General features: G+C 38.1%; 2 protein-coding genes across 4 annotated transcripts in view; one reads left to right on the forward strand and one right to left on the reverse strand.

Moving 5' to 3' along the window:
• Nucleotides 1–242: 242 nt before the first annotated feature.
• MORF4L2 (mortality factor 4 like 2) lies at nt 243–13,057 on the reverse strand. 3 transcript variants are annotated; one of them, XM_077145142.1, is made up of 5 exons: nt 12,947–13,020; nt 11,356–11,533; nt 9,945–10,041; nt 3,134–3,208; nt 243–1,798 (listed from the first exon to the last, which is right to left on the reverse strand). In XM_077145142.1, exon 5 carries the CDS (start codon nt 1,772–1,774, stop codon nt 908–910), a length of 867 nt encoding a protein of 288 aa, XP_077001257.1. In that variant the 5' UTR covers nt 1,775–1,798; nt 3,134–3,208; nt 9,945–10,041; nt 11,356–11,533; nt 12,947–13,020; the 3' UTR covers nt 243–907. The 3 variants fall into 3 exon arrangements, with proteins under 3 accessions (XP_077001257.1, XP_077001256.1, XP_077001258.1); XM_077145141.1 differs by having other exon boundaries at nt 3,134–3,250; XM_077145143.1 differs by lacking the exon at nt 11,356–11,533 and having other exon boundaries at nt 3,134–3,250; nt 12,947–13,057.
• Nucleotides 11,723–16,245, forward strand: part of TMEM31 (transmembrane protein 31) — a 29,274-nt gene continuing 24,751 nt past the window's right edge. Inside the window, 2 exon segments of the mRNA XM_077145144.1 lie at nt 11,723–12,018; nt 14,365–14,456. The gene's annotated coding sequence lies outside the window, so the exon portion shown is untranslated.

Raw genomic sequence — 16,245 nt, forward strand, 5'->3', positions numbered from 1 at the left:
AGTTCCATCAGGGACAAAGTTGGGTCTTATGAACCAACAGCATTAAACAGCAATTCTACCCTGAGAAGGCACACTGACAAGGAAGAGGGAAACTGGCCTAGCAGGGTATATTCCTGGCTACTTACTCAACAGGGAAAGGGGATTCTTTCACCTGGAGTCAGCTCTCTGCTGTGATATTCCCTAGATCTTTCCTGAGCCTGCTGACTTTATCAGCCTTCACAGCATTAAAGGCACACTGCAAATTACTTGCTTTGAAATTTAGAAACAAATTTTATTTAAGATCTGAAATACAATTCCTAAAATATCAACTTTTTCAGAAAACCATGGCTACACAATAATGCATTGCCTCTATCATGTTAGAACGTGCATTAGACTCAAATACAAAAACCATGAAACAAACCACCATCCTTCAACAATATGAGCAAAGATAGAATGCCTAAGGAACAACATAGATGACTTGCAGAGGATGGGCTGTTTTACTTCAAGCACCTTAAAAAAAAAAAGAGCACAAATGCATGGGTTTTCAGGTATATACATTAAGTTGAACCTTTGGCACTAGGAATCAGGGCATTTTTATCACGTAGCATTAACACATATTAGAAACTTGTGTAGTGTCAAAGGGATAGAACCACCAGCATTCAAGCAATGTTGTCAACTAGGCAATAAAATATTCTACTGGAAGTTTCTTCTTTGTCTAAATTACTGCATACACTGGTAGCGACTTTGAAATGAGAAAAGGAGCTTGCACTCCTTTTATTTTCTGTTCAGAACAAAACAGAAAAGAAATTTAAACATAAGCCCTGTCATACATTAACGATTTTGAAGAACATCAATTATACAAGAAAAAGACTAGGGACAAGAGAATGTTTACAGATATCCAGATTAACAGTGAGAGGTCAGTAGACCCTCACAGAGCTTTGCGGTGATACTCAGCAGAAGCCACCTTGTAATCACTGGCAGTAAACAGAGTGGCAGAATTCTTTGCCAGATATTTTAGGAAATCATGCAGATAGCCCAATAATAATGCAAGGCTCTTCTCATCAAGGGGCGTATAGGCCAACATTGCTCCAATTCTCACAAATAATCTCAGTAGATGTGGTGCTCCATAAACCTGGGACATTGGTGCATCAGGGTGAGCCACAAGGATTTCAGCATACTGGGGCCTCTCAAATTTGTAGAGCAGCTGAGTGCCCAACATCACGTTGAAATATTCTTTTATTCCTCCCACAACTTCATTAACAGCATATTCTTTATTATCGACGTTTCCTTGAGATTTCTTGCAATTTGCATATTCTTCCAGAATGGCATCTACATTTTTCTTAGCCGGAAGCTGAAATAGCTGCTTCTGCCTGGTAACTAAGTCCCAGTCTTCAACAAGCCATGGTTTTAATTCTTCAGGAATCTTCACTTTAACTTCCATCCTATTCTTAAATGCCTCTTCATTTTCAACAGTGGGATCAGCCCGGGCCCTTTTCTTCCGAGGTGGCTGAGGTGCTTCACTGGTACTACCACCATCTCCATTTCCAGGAGTCTTCTGCTTGTTCTTTCTTGTCTTTCTCACAGATCCGGAAGGGGGGTTCTCAGCAGAGCGACCCCCCCATCTGCCTGGAAGTGCTGGTTCAAGATTCTTTTGCTGCGGACCAGCTGTCTTCTTTCCTGAGGAAGCGCCTCTCATCTTACTTCTCTGCATGTTGCCTCTAGTTGGCTTTTTGAAGTTGTCTTCTTCTGCAGATTGTTGTCCACGAGGTTGAGAACCCTGCTTTCTGGAACTCATTCAACCCTGCTTTTATTCCAACCACTGTAACATATAAAGTATTTTACTTGGTTGTTTTCTATGGCAATCTTTAACACACTACACTCCGTAAAGGTCCATTAAAGCACTACAGAATCTACCTATTTTGGAATTAGTGTTTCAAAAATGCTAACTCCTTTTAGCATTTTCAAATTCTATTTTAGGCCATTTATAAATGACTTTCTACATCTTCCCTCTCCCTCTGATTCTCATTACCACCCACTACCCTCACCCCACCCAACCTCTCATCAGACTTGCCCATAAATTAGTTTTTTGATGCCACTCAAAAGATAGGTATATAATTTCAGAGAAAGAATGAATGAAATGGAAAAGAAACTATAGAAGACAGAAGTTGACATTCAAGGGTTTCGAACAGGAAAAATGGTAAGATGAAAGAAATAAAGAAGATTTAGTTGATAGGAGGCAAAATGAGCAACAGTAGAGGTTTTTCTATAAGTCTCAGTAGGTGTTGATAAAAGCCTGAACTAGGATGATGGCAGAGTCAGAAGAAAGTGAAGAATATAATGAATTAATAAAAGCACTGATCTTTTAACTGGAAGTTTGGGATCAGCAATTAAATAACAGAACACAAATAACCCATCCATTCATGAATCCATTCACTCAGTCATCACACATATCTGCTGCAGGACAGGTACTAGATGATAGGTACAGGGGATTCAAATATCTGAAAGGACAATTATAAAACAACAAGGTTAGTACAATGATAGTTACAGGACATTATAGGTGCACCCAAGAAATGGTACACACCACCATCTTCAGTGATAGCTGGTTGGAGGTGATAAACTGTTGAAGGAGAAGTCAAAGATGATTTTCAGGTTTTATGGATGGGTGACCAGGCCATTAGTATTATTACCAAATGAATTTAAGTCTATAGGAGAAAATGGATTAGAGGAAAAGGAGTAAGCTCAGTTTGGACCTATTAAGTGTATGGTATGCAGTTAAACATGACTTTAAAGCTCAGGTGAGGGATCAGAGCCAGAAATGAAGAACTGAGGGTAATTATCACATAGCTAGGAGTGGAAAGTACAAGAGTCAATAAAATTATTCAGGGAGAATAAAGGGGAAAAAAACAGCCAAGTATGGAATTCGGGAAGAATGTTATTTAAGGCTTGAGAAAGAGACCACAAATGAAACAAAAATGGTCAGAGTAGCCACAGGAGAATTAGGAGAATGTTATTTTGGAAACCAAAGAAATTCAGAGCTTTAAGAAAGAAAAGGGGTAATCTAAAATCTAAAATGCAGCAGAGTACAAGATATAGATGGAAAAAAAGTGTCCAGTTATTCTTATGGTGCAAGAGATGAACAATTTCTTTGACTTACATAATCTTCTTCCTTCTTCCCTTTCCAAGAACTCCTAGTGCTTTCCCAGATAGACTCTCAGATATTCTGGGAGGTCTGGAAGGATAAGGTTTGAAATATCACCTGAAAAGCAGGTATCTGCAAAGAAGATAAACTCTCATGAAATACTATAGTTATGTATGTATGTATGTGTGTGTGTATATATATATAAAATTTAATTGATTAGCATGTGATTTACAATCACGGTGTCAGAGAAAACACATGAGTTATGGTGTCAGACAGTACTACTTCAATTAGGCTCCATCATTTATCAGTTGTAAGACATAGGTCAAGATATGCAAGTTCTCTTAGCCTGTTTTCTCATCTACAGAACATGGTTAATTATTCTCACCCTTCATAGATTCTTGTAAGAATTTATGTGGCTGATCAGCTAGCAAAGTACCTTGAAGAAATATCTGATGAATATGCATACAAAGATATTCACTACAATGATGTCTGTAATACTAAAGAACTGGAAACACGTAAATATTCAATAGGTAAATGTTAATATAAATTATTATATATGCATACTACAAAGAACATGCAGCAATTAAAATGAATTAAGCAGAAATCTGTTTTGACATATTCAATATATATTATTAGGTAAATAGGCAGGTTGGATAACATACAATATAAACAGAGAAATGGAGAACCTAGGATCAGCTTCAGACAAAAGGAATAACCTGTTCTTATGGACAGTGTGATCCAACTTCTGGATGTGTTTTAAATCGGTGTGTATAAATGCATAGGAAAATGTCTAGGCAGATAAGACAAGAACTTCTGGGAAAGGGAGCAAGAAAGGGATGGTACTGGACCCACCTTAAACATGGCTTCTGATAACTACAACTTCACTATCAGAAAAAAACCTTCAGGCAATCCCAACCCCTTAAAACTATGTGGGCAGGTGTCAGGGAAGCCTCAAAGAGGAATGTTAAGAAATGTTTTAAAACTAGAGCCCAGAATCAGGAAAGCCATTGGGAAAAGAGGCTTGGGTTCTAGTACTTTCACTAAGTGAAATATATTCTCTGAAAGGGAACAAAGCCCTGAGCAGGAATTAAAGAGCACAGTGTGCAGAGGGCTTCAAAATCTCTGAAGATGGAGATGGAAACTGACAATGTGGGAATCAGAAAACACCTGTCAAGGATATGCAGACACATCCTGTGAAGGATTAGCAGCGTGTCATGGCATTATAGTATTAATTAAATATATATAACTATATTTAGAAAAAAAAGGAATTCATTCTGTCAGGGACATAAGGGATATAGGATAACAGTATCTGAAGATGTCAAGAGAATTTAGTCAAGCATTATGAATGAAATTCAGAAAGACCATCTCTGGACTAATATAGTACAGAGGTTCCACAAATCCAAATAAAGTGAACAAAGTGAGCCAGTGCAGACCAAACGGTGTCTGGACTGAACGAGAACTATTTTGGAAGCCACATTTGTAATGAGCGATTCCTTAGTGTGGAGGAACTTGAGAATGACAGCAGAATCTCTTCTTGCTACCAAATCGCATATATTCATGTATAAGAAAACCACAAAAAAGAATTCTACTTTAGTGGTTCTCATTACAAAGGATGATGTTAATCACCCTTCCCAAGTTGAATTAAACTTGTGTCATTGTTTTATAATACCTGTACTATTGGTCAAAGTTTATGTGCCTAGACTGAATACAGCCAGGTAAAGAGCCCTTCTAAAGAACTATTTGTGACCTTTATTTCTATTTGAATGCCTTACACATAATGTAAGCAATCACCACTACCCGAGATTCAGAAGCCAGACATCAAAAGGACAGACCTATCTTTGATTTCTCACTCCTATTTATAACAAAAATTTATGGGTAGCTTTACTCATGTCACCGCACTTCAGACCTCCCTTTCCAGCTTACACTGACTCCATGAATGGGGACAGAAATGCTGTGTACATTCTTTAGAACAGCTAATATAAAATCAGTATTACATATTGCTTTATTCTGACCTGCTTTAAACTCTGACGGTGCCAGTATGAATCTTGTCTTCAAGTGGTCATTAACATTTACTCATGGTGTACCCACTGTTCCCATCGGGGTTCATCCCTTTTTCTCCCAGGTCCCACCTCCTCTTAAATCTTCCTTCACTACTTCACGTTTCCTTCCCAATACCATATGAAGCTATTAGTACTCCAGAGCTCAATATTATCTAAACATTTCATGTATTAATTTTGCTAAGGAACTACATTAATTTTTCATATCTCATGTAATACCTACTTTCCAGCTTTCCTAGCACTTAAGTTTCTGATGTCTACATAATAGATTACTTAGTAAACAACTATTGATTGGTGACTCCAAGTGGGAAGGTGCTCCAACACATGGAGAAAACGGGGGCACAAATTTGGGACAACAATCACCCAATATTTTTCCACTGCTTTCCTACAGATCAGCTCCAGGGTTGGCCAGAAATTAAGAAAATACATGTTCGTGTTTTCCATAATTAATTTTTCTAAGTTTATCTATGTAAACTATACATTTACACAGAGGTAAACTCATATTAAAGTATCAAACCTCAGCTCTTACTCTTTTAAAAGAACTATTACAACTAATCATTGTCCCCATGTAATGAAGGTCATGTGCATCCCTTTTGCTTTTTACATGGGCAGCCACCGGGAATCGAACCCGGGTCCTCTGGCATTGTAGACAAGCATTCCTGCCTGCTGAGCCACCGTGGCCTGCCCTCATGTACATCCCTTTTGAAAGCTATATATTCCAACAGGTGGGCATACCTGAATTTAACCACTCCTTTTCTGTAAACACCCAGCACCTTCTACCTCCTCCTAGATATCCTATAGTCATCAAGCAATACATTTTGTGCCAACATTTCTCATTCCTTTGAGATAGATTATCAGAATTGGATTTAGTAGGTCAAGAGGAAAAGCATATTAAGACTTTTAAAGTATGTTGCTGTATTACTTTTCCCCAAAGCTGTACCAATTTTCAATCCTGGAAGTAGTGTGTAAAAATGGCTTACCACACCTCATACCCTGGCTAGCACTGGGAAATCTCACTTAAAAAACATTCGCGAACTTGGTAAGGAAAATGGGTTGTTTCAGTTGTTTAGCCTGTGTATTTTTATGAAGTAAGTCCTAATATCTAAAAAAATGTGTCTAGTGGCCATTTATATTTGAGCTCTTGTTCTTTACCCACTGAGTTGGTTCTTAGTGATTTCATCACACTTCTTTATATATAAAAATTTGTCATTTTTTTCCAAATATTTCCTAGTATGTTCTTTTATACTATCTGATGAGAGATTTTAAAGTTTCATATGGTCAGACAGGTAGTTTTTCCTCATTAAGTTTAAAACTTATGGCCTATTTTTATGGTTTTGTCTTACATTTTAATTCCTTAATCCATCTATAATTTGTTAGGTATGTGCTGACAATGTTTTTCCCAAGTAATTTTTGTGGCACATTTATCGAGTATCCTTTCCTTCATTCTCCCCTTACCACTTCCCCTCTGCCCCACACCCAGAGGTATCCCCTGAACCGGTGTGAATTATTACAAATCTTTTTATGTGCATATGCACAGATAAACTAAAACTATACCTTTAAAACCCAAATGTGTCTATCACATGTACATGTGTATACCACAAATTTACTTGTTTTGACAAAGATGAGATACATTTTGCTCTGCACCTTTCTTTTCTCACTGAATAATATCATGGGCATTCTTCCCATGTCAGCACATACCTACCTTACTTTTTTAAACACTCACATTGTACACTGTATTCTATAATTTGCATGTATTATGATTCAACCAGTTTCATATTAGTGAATCCGTTATTCCTAATATCTGTTACAAAAATGTAAGACATCCATGCACAGATGTATTAGAGATTAGGTTAGGTATTTCTGAAGGATATATTCCCAGAAGTGGAACCTGTTCAGTGAAAGGATGCGCTATCTGCAAGTCTGATAAAAGCCAAATTCACTTTTAAATACTTTTATTTTCTACTCCCAGAAGTGTAGTTCATTTTACTCACAGCCTGAACACTGGATACACATGTTTTTGAAAATTTTTTTCCAACCTAATTTGTAATAAGTTATTTTATTTTAATTTGAATGTGTGTGATACTGATTTTTTCCACAAGATCACTGGCCATTTTTCTTATGTTGGTAATTTTTGCCCCCTTTCTTAGTGCATTGCCTCTTCTTGATTTCTATTACTTACAGATTAACATTTTTTTGGTATATTGGAAATATTTTTCCTGTCAAGTGTTTATGGTATCTTACTATAATACAATATGTAAGTATACACATACATTCACATATATATTTCTTAACAGACAGATCTGTCAATCTTTCCTTTGTAACCTTTGGCTTGTGTCATGCTTAGGAAAATGCCCCCAATCCAACCAATACTGTAAGAATGATTTCCTATGTTATTTCCTGGTATTTTAATATTTATTTTTTTTAACTTTTATCTTTAATCCATCTAGAATTTATCTTTACATATGACATCAAGTTTTTTCCAAATATATAACTAATTTTTCCTAATATTATTAAAGAGTCTATTCTTTTCCCACTGATTTGAAATGTAACATTTTAAATTCCCAGAGTTATATGGATCTTCTATGATATTCTTACCAATGATCCTTAATTATTAAATTCTGAAAAGACAGCACCCTGTCAAGGCCTTCTGTTTGATTGATGCCTGATTCTCATAGGGGTTTATTATTGTAACTTTAAAACATAAATGTTGTCTTAGAATAGTAATTTGTAAATGTGTACCAAGAGGACTATATGAAGATGTTGGATGCAGTATTAACTGAAGTAGCAAAACACTGGAATCAATCTAAATAGTATTAATAGTGGTTTGGCAAAATAAAATGTGCTATATCCATAACATGGAATATGATGCTAGTTAAAGGAATGCCACTGTGAAATAACTCAACTAGAACTATATGAATGGATGTGAAGACATCAGAGATAAACTGCTGAAAAAACTGCAAGTTGGCAAGGCAATATCTATAATGTGACACCATAGTGTGTAAAAACAAAAACCACAAAACAATGTTTTATATATATCCATTACATTTTTTAAACAGGTACATAATTTAGAGATCTAGAAGGTAATAGTGATAATAGTGGTTAACAGTTAATAGTGGTTACCTCTGGCAGGAGTAAGAGGACTGGGAGTGGTGAGAAAAAGAAATCTAAGTCTATTGTAATATTTAAACTTTTTACAAGGAGAATGTATTCACTTATCAGTTAGGTGATTAAAAATTAACTAAAAAATAGTTATTAAAAATTATGACTTTCTCAGCTATCCTTATCCATGTATTTCACATATAGTTGGTCTTTTCAGTTAGTTATCACTATGTATAATATACATTGTAGGTGTACCATTCAGACTGTTTTCCTTCTCTCCTAGGCTCTGCCTGTCCTCAAAGGTCCAAGTCAAGGTCTGTGAGGTAGGAGGTCACCCTGGCAGATGCCTTCTCAGAGCTTCCACTGGCCCAATAGTCCACCCCCCCCTCGCCCACCTTAGCCCTTAAATCACTTTCCAAATGGATATTTTCCGAATCCAGGTGAAGGGAGTTTCTGCCTACCCATCTACTACATCTCTTCCATCAGGTCAGTGCCCTTTTCTGAAACCCAACTTCAAGAAGGGATAAAAATAAGGAAAATATAGCAATATTACAAGAAAATAAAGCTGTCAAAAGACTCAAAATCTTCCTTCATCTCCTCACGTTTGTGATGGCTCATTCAGGAATGCAGAGTCCAAATGCTAACATCTTTGTGTATGCATATTTCATAAATGAGTGTGAATAACAGTTCCTAGTTTGTAAGAATAAACCTTTAAATGTGCATACACCATGTCAGTAACAATTTTATCAATGCTCTGGTCTGGATCTTGGAACATCTCCTTCATGTTTTAACAGTTTGTTCTTGTTGTTTGTGAGACTGAGGACAAAGGAGGATGATATAAAAAAGCTGTTAGTGGACTGAAAGTGGTGATTTGCTAGATGCCATTTGTGTTAGTCATAACTCCTGGAAATTCCCACACAAATAAGTATGATCAATACACTTAAAACCTTTCTAGATTGTTAGGACAAGCCAGAAGTTATAATTTCAGAATTCAGTTCTAGCGGTAACTGCTGCTTCTGAAAAATCAGGAGAGAAACCAACAGTATTAATTCTTTTTGCAATTCCAAAGAGAGTTAGCCACTGTTTTTGGAAGCACGTGTAAAACACAGATGCATAAGAAGGATTAATAAAGTGGTAAACATTTTGTGCCAGGCACTGTCTTGGTACTTAACATCTAATCCTCCTAACAGCCCTATGAGGTAGATAATGAATATCCTTACTTCTACTTCACATATGAAGGAATTGAGGTACAAAGTAAGTAAGTATCTTGCCCAGGAACACAGTTTAAGTGGTAGAGCCAAGATTTAAATTCAGGAAGTCAGTATTTGCTCTTAACCACTGAACTATGCTGTGTATGGGATGCCCCAAAGTAATGATATGTTATCATATCAACAATATGATAAACACATGGATTTGTGGAACTACAGGGCATCATTTTGTATTACCTTTTATCAAAGGATGTGAAATTACACATCCCTCTGTTTAGGCCTCTATATTCACTTGTTACACTGGAAGCACCAAAGAACTTAACTCCATGGTTCCCTTCTTAGAATTCAGAGTGCTTTCCCAGACAGGAACTTATTAATCTTAAAAATATTCCTGGACAGTTAGGAAGGCTGTATGGTATTATCCTGTTTGAGAACTAAGGTCAGGAGAAGGGAAGCACTTACCCAAGACTCTGTAATCAGAAATCAGGGATGGCTCTGCAATCAGGATCAGGTCTTCTGATCCTTACTGGACAGTAAACTTTGCTTTTCTGATGCTGACCTAGAAGATCAAACAAGGGGACAGGAAAGGATACAAAACAAAAAGATATGAGATGATGGAGTTCTTCTCCATCAACCAATGAATTTTATCTCACACAAAGGACACCAAAGATGATAAATAATGTATCAGTGTTTCTTTTTGCTTCCTTGTGGTTACATTTTCAAATTTACTTTATTGAGCATCTTTGCTCTAGTTGTTTGATATAGTAATTTTTAAAAGTCTTCTATTAAGGAAAATTTCAAATGGATACAAATTTAGAGGGACCAGTACTATAAACCCACATGAATCCATCATCCAGCTTCAACAATTACCAGCTGAAGGCCATCTTGTTTCATCTATAACCCCACCCACCAGCCTCCCCCCATTTTTTCCTAAGCTCACGGAATAGTTGACTTTTTTATATTATGGAAAATTCCAAAAACATACCAAAGTAGAATAATATAAAGAATCCCAAAGGCTCATCACTCAGCTTAAACTATTAATTCAGGGCAAATCTGTTTCATCTATACCCCTGCCCACTTCCTTCTGCTTAGATTATGTTGAAGCAAATCCTAGTCATCAACATAAAGGCATATTATTTAATCTACAACTATTTTAGTATATATCTGTATAGATATAAATAATTTAAAAAACATAACCACATTCCCATTACAACGCCTAAAATATCGCTATCAATTTCTTAAAAAAGCCATCAAATATTGGATCCGTGTTCAATTTCTCCCTATGTATCTATTACAGTTGGGGTGTTCGAATCAGGATTCAAACAAGGTCTACTCATTGCATGTGGTTGATTTCCAGCTTTCGTTCTCCGTCTCTTTTTAACTTTTCAATATGGAAAATCTCCACCTCCACTATTGTAAAGCAGATCTCAGGTAGCATATTATTTTAATGGTAGAGATGATATGTTTCTTATGATCTACTAATTCATCAGAAGAAGTTGATGGGCAGGTAAGGCAGTATAATAAGCAAATCTGCATAATTTATGCTCTATTTTCTCATTCTATTACGTGGGAATTTAATCTCCATAATAATGGCTAATATCCTTAGGAGCCAGGCTTCGTATTAAGTGCCTTATATGTACTATTATATTTAACCCTCAATACACATCTCCGAGGTAGATACGATTATTATCACCATTTTACAAACATGGAAACCTAGACACAGAAAGAACATGATCTTTGCCCAAGCTGGGCGTTGGCGAGTAGGGATTTAAACCCAACGCTATATGATTGTAAAGCCATTAGGTAATCCTATCTATATACATGAAAATAAAGGGAAATAATCGACCCTTCTTCCCCACCCCCACCCCGAAACCTGAAACGCGAATCCAGCTCTTCCCAGCAGCCGACGTGTGATCACCGCCGTTCCTCCAACCGCCATACTAAAGCCAGGTTTCTCTGGCAACTGATATCCATAGGCAGACACGTCACCCTGGAGGCGGGCTTACATCCTTCAGCCAATCAAATTCGTCTTTTCTAAGTTTTAGAATGTTCTATAACCAAACGATTGGACGAAGACCACCACGTCAGCAATGACACTTCGCCGCAGTAAAGGGGGGTGCTAGCAACCGCTTCTTCACGGTTAAGGTCTGAAGGAAACCAATCATCTTTCTCGTTTAGTGCGCGCTGCAGCCAATCATGCCCGCCCTCTTAGGTTCTTAGCCCACCTTCCAAAAAGGCGACAGCCGTTGGGTCATAAGTCTATAGGACAGGATGTTCACGTGGCCTATTTTCACAACCCAGAGTTCCCCCGATCAGAAGGTTGCTTTTTTTTTTTCCTGCAGGGAAGGATTATGGGTTCCTCCCACCCCCCACTGGGAAAGGAAGTGTCTACGTGGCCTGCGGAAACGGATGGGCGGAAATGAGCTAAGGTTCCTGCAGGTGGGGAAGCAGTTGGTCCAGTTTGGGGCCACGCCCCCGAACCTCTTGCGCAACGATCTGAGCAAAAAGAAAAAAAAGGCCGCTGGAGTTTTTTTATGTGCGTGTGAGTGAGGATGGTGGGTGTCGCGGGCGCGTGACGTTGGGGTCGGTGGGTGTACGCGGACTAACTCGCGTGGCCTTGCGTTGGGCTGTGTGTGTGCGCAGACGCTCATGGCGCTGGCAGATAAGCGTGCGCCCTAAGCACTGGGGCCGGCTTCTGTTTTTGGACGAGTGTGCGCGCGCGTTTGTGTGCGAGCACGCGCGTCTGTCCCTAAACAAGCGATGTGTGTGTGTTTCTTATAGGTGAGCTGTTCTTTTATACTGTTGAATTAGATGGGCGTGTGGGTGCTTATTATATAAGCATTATTATAGTATCATTATTATATACCATTATTATAGTGGTCATTCTCTACTGTGGTATATGTTTGAAAATTATTGTAATGAAAAAGGAAATAACCAATTAAGTCAAGCAGCGAAACAGAAAAAAGGGCCTTTGTTATATATATCAGTATTTCGGTATGCCCCATCAATTCAATTTTAGACTCTAATACACTTTCTTCACACGTTTTTCTCAGTATCAAAATCCTGTTCTAAACTATAGCCCTCCAATGGTTAAAAGGCAAACCTTCATTGGTATACAGTTTCGGTTTGGGGAGATGGCAAAGTTTTGGTAACAGATCGTGGTGAATGTGATTAGCAACACTAAATCATTTATTTGAATGTTGTGAAAGGGGAAATTTAAGGTTGTATATACGTTACCAGGAAAAAAAAAAAAACGCCAAACCTTTCCATTCCCAAATTAGCAATTCTAAGGGGGCAGCTTCTTTCATTTATCCAGTATCCTTTACTCTTGTTCCCGCCCCGCCCAGAAAGTTACGTGCCATTCTGTTGGCACAAATACAATTTTCTGTGGGGAATAACTACATACGACAGCCTGCCCTTCCACTATGGACTCTGAATTTCTGTGGGGGCTGAGGTTCTCTTACCTTTTTGTCGATCTCCAACAACAGTGCTGTTCAGGCGAGTTCACGTTCAGTTAATTTTCCAGAAAGTTCTCTGGATGAGGTTTATACATTTAGATGCTGCCACTAGATGCCGCCAAATCCCAGCAAAGGATTGGCTGTTTTGAGCCCTGGAATTATGGGATTTCCACCTCCTCTGCCCCCACCCCCATGCCCCCCACCCGCAACCTCGGTGGGATTTGTTGAACTCGTCAATCTATGGTGATGGTATATAGTTTTCATTTCTAGGGAACAATTAAAATTAAGTCAACCTTTATTGGCTCAAGATTCACATGCTTTTCCTTGTTTCCTTTTTTTACCGTCCCTTTTTAATTTTTCCCCCTCCATCCCTCTCTTTTATTCCTTTCCTTCTTTTGTCAGAGTTTATAAATGACCTCAGGCACTGGTGTTGATGAACAACCTATCCCTTTCTCTTCACCTTTTCCCCCACATTCTCACAACTCCCGCCCTCCAAAGGAAAAATACAGATGGCTGTTTAGTCAGTAAAGATAGATAACAACTCTGAGATAAAACTTGGACTTTGGTATTGAACACTGATCTTCCTTTCCTCTTGAAAAATTTTTCAGATTTATGTGTTATGTGTTTGTACCCCATTTTTAGTAGTGCTGCTGCTAAAATGTATTGTGTCTTTCGAATTAGAGATCTAGCTTTGAAACCTATTTCATGACTTATTAGCCCTGTGACACTGGACAAACAATGTATGTTCCATGATCCTCACTTTTTGTATGCTTTCTAAGGTTTAGATTCTATGTTCAAATGGATAGTCTCATTTATTCCTCATAAAATCCTTATTAGGTGGTGCTACAAAAAACAATCAAACAAGAAAATCATACCTCTTCAGCTATCAATCATATAAACATACATATATATGTGTGTGTGTATATATACCCACATACACATATATACGTGTATTTGTTTATGTAAAAGGGGAAGGTTAAAACACTGGTTCTCAAAGTGTTTTCTGGACCAGCAGTGTCAGCATCTCCTGAGAAGTTGTTAAAATTCAGATTCATGGGCCCTGCCTCAAACCTACTGAATGAAAAATTATTGGATTGGGATTTGGCAGTGTGTGCTATTACAAGCTGTGTTCTGATGCACACTAAAGTTTGAGAACCACTGCTTTAGAGGGCAGAAATGCAATGCTTATTTTTGTTTGTACCACTAGAGGGTGGTATGGAATATAAAGCAAAATAATAAGTGATGTCAATGTATTGTTAGGGCCCCCTGCATACTATCAATACCATTTTACAGATTAGGAACTAATGTGTAGAGATGTCAAATTATTTTCCCAAGTACACATGACAAGTATGGGAACCAGAATTTGAATTCTACCTGCCTCACAAGCTCAAGCCCTTAACAGTACTCTGTTTGACCGTTTGTAGCTTGGCTTTCTGGGCCTTGAAATGTGTTACAGATACCTTGTTCCTGCTTTGGCTTACTAGAGGGTCAAGAAGAGGGCAGGAACTCAAACAAGGTAAATGGAAATGTTTTGATGATTTTAACTCTCCCTCTCTTCTTCATTTTACAATAGGAAATCACACAAAAGTTTGAGTGTTTCTCTTCTTGTTGTTATAGTTCTCAAAATACTCTTCCTACCCTGTAGCTAGCTTTTTTTAGTTTAGATCTGTGTTGCAGATGATGAAAGTGAGTTAGAGACCGTAAGTATTTTTCTTATGGTCATACAATTTGTAAATAGTGAAATCCAGATAATCACAGGTATATGTGACCCTGCTACTCCGCTAAACTTTCTACTCCCAGGTTTTGAATCTGGTTTTGTTACTTAATATTTAAGTGACCTTCAACAAATTCTTTCATTTTTCTGAGCCTCAGTTTCACCATATGTTACAGGAGAACAAATATTCCTGCATATAATCTTGTAGCTCGACTATCCACTATGGTAGCCACTAGCCACAGGTGGCTATTTAAAAGACATAAAATTTAAAACTCAGTTCCTTAATTGCATTAGCTGCATTTCAAGGGCTTTATAGCTACTTATGTCCAGCTACTGGTGATAGTGTTAGTGTAGATACAGAATATTACCCTCATCACAGAAAATTCTACTGGGCAGCGTTGAGTTAGAGGCCTAGTATGGCACATGTCTCATGATAGGTACCCAAGAAAAATGATTTCCTCTGCTCTTTCCTCTCAGAGTCAGTGCTTGGGGTGTTCTGTGTTATTGGTGGGTCAGAAGAGAGGAGTAACTTACCCAAGGTACTGTGTCAGGGATGTGTCTCACACTGAGACTCACATCTCCTGACTCTATTCCAGTATTCTGTCTAGCAGACCTATCCTTATGCTTTACTCTGCTTACTGAAGTTGCAAGCCCAAGAGTGGGAATAATGTTAATGAACTTTGGAGTCAGGGTGATAGCAGGAACTGAATACCTCCTAAAGTGCCAAGCTCTTTATCTTTGTTATCTTCATGAATCCTCACTGTAGCCCAGAGAACTTAAATACTTACCCAAAGTTGCTCAGCTAGTAAATGGCAGAGTGAGGATTCAGATTTCTAACTCCAAGACCCATGCTTGTCCCATTAAGTCATGCTACCCTCTCAAATATGAATACTCTCCTGCCTCCTTTACTTACTAGTGGGGCAGAGCTTCAGCAGATTCCTGACTCTTATCAGGTCCCCAGAAAATGTTAGTCTTCCTTTTGAATTTATACCTGATTTGCTGTCTTTATTATCTGTTGCAACTGAAAGGGAAAAGATAGCTTTGATCAGTGTTTGTTTGGCTCCAGTGCCCAAGGCCAGACAGATTATGGTCTCAGCCTTCACAGGGCTTCTAGAAACTGCAAGAATCCTGTGTTTATCATCAAGGTCTCCATTAGCTCATACAGTACCTTTGTGCTAATTAGAAACGTGCCACCTGGGAACAAATTTCAGAAAAGTGTCCACTCCAGTGGAATAATTAGAAAAAAATGTTTCTCTCTCTCTCTGAGATGTTACAGCCTCCATCAGGGTAGTTAAAGCATGAATTTCAGCCCCCACTTCTGCCCTCTCAGTTGGGCACCCTTGTTCAAGGTGCAACCTACCCAACAGTGTCTGCTGGCATTGCTTGTCTTGTCTAGTGGCTAAGAGATCCTTACTAGATTTGAAAAGTAGTGGTCTGTCTGCTCTGAGGGGCTGGGAAGGACACCCTGTGGTTTCTGGGTAGGAATGGAAATTGGTCCATTCTAAGGGTAATTTGATTTTTGTTTTCATTTGGTTTTGTCTGATTTATGGAATGATTTTTAAAAGAATATTTGCTTAACATATGTGCTAAA

This window comes from Tamandua tetradactyla, chromosome X, assembly GCF_023851605.1.
Source record: "Tamandua tetradactyla isolate mTamTet1 chromosome X, mTamTet1.pri, whole genome shotgun sequence".
NCBI lineage: Eukaryota > Metazoa > Chordata > Mammalia > Pilosa > Myrmecophagidae > Tamandua > Tamandua tetradactyla.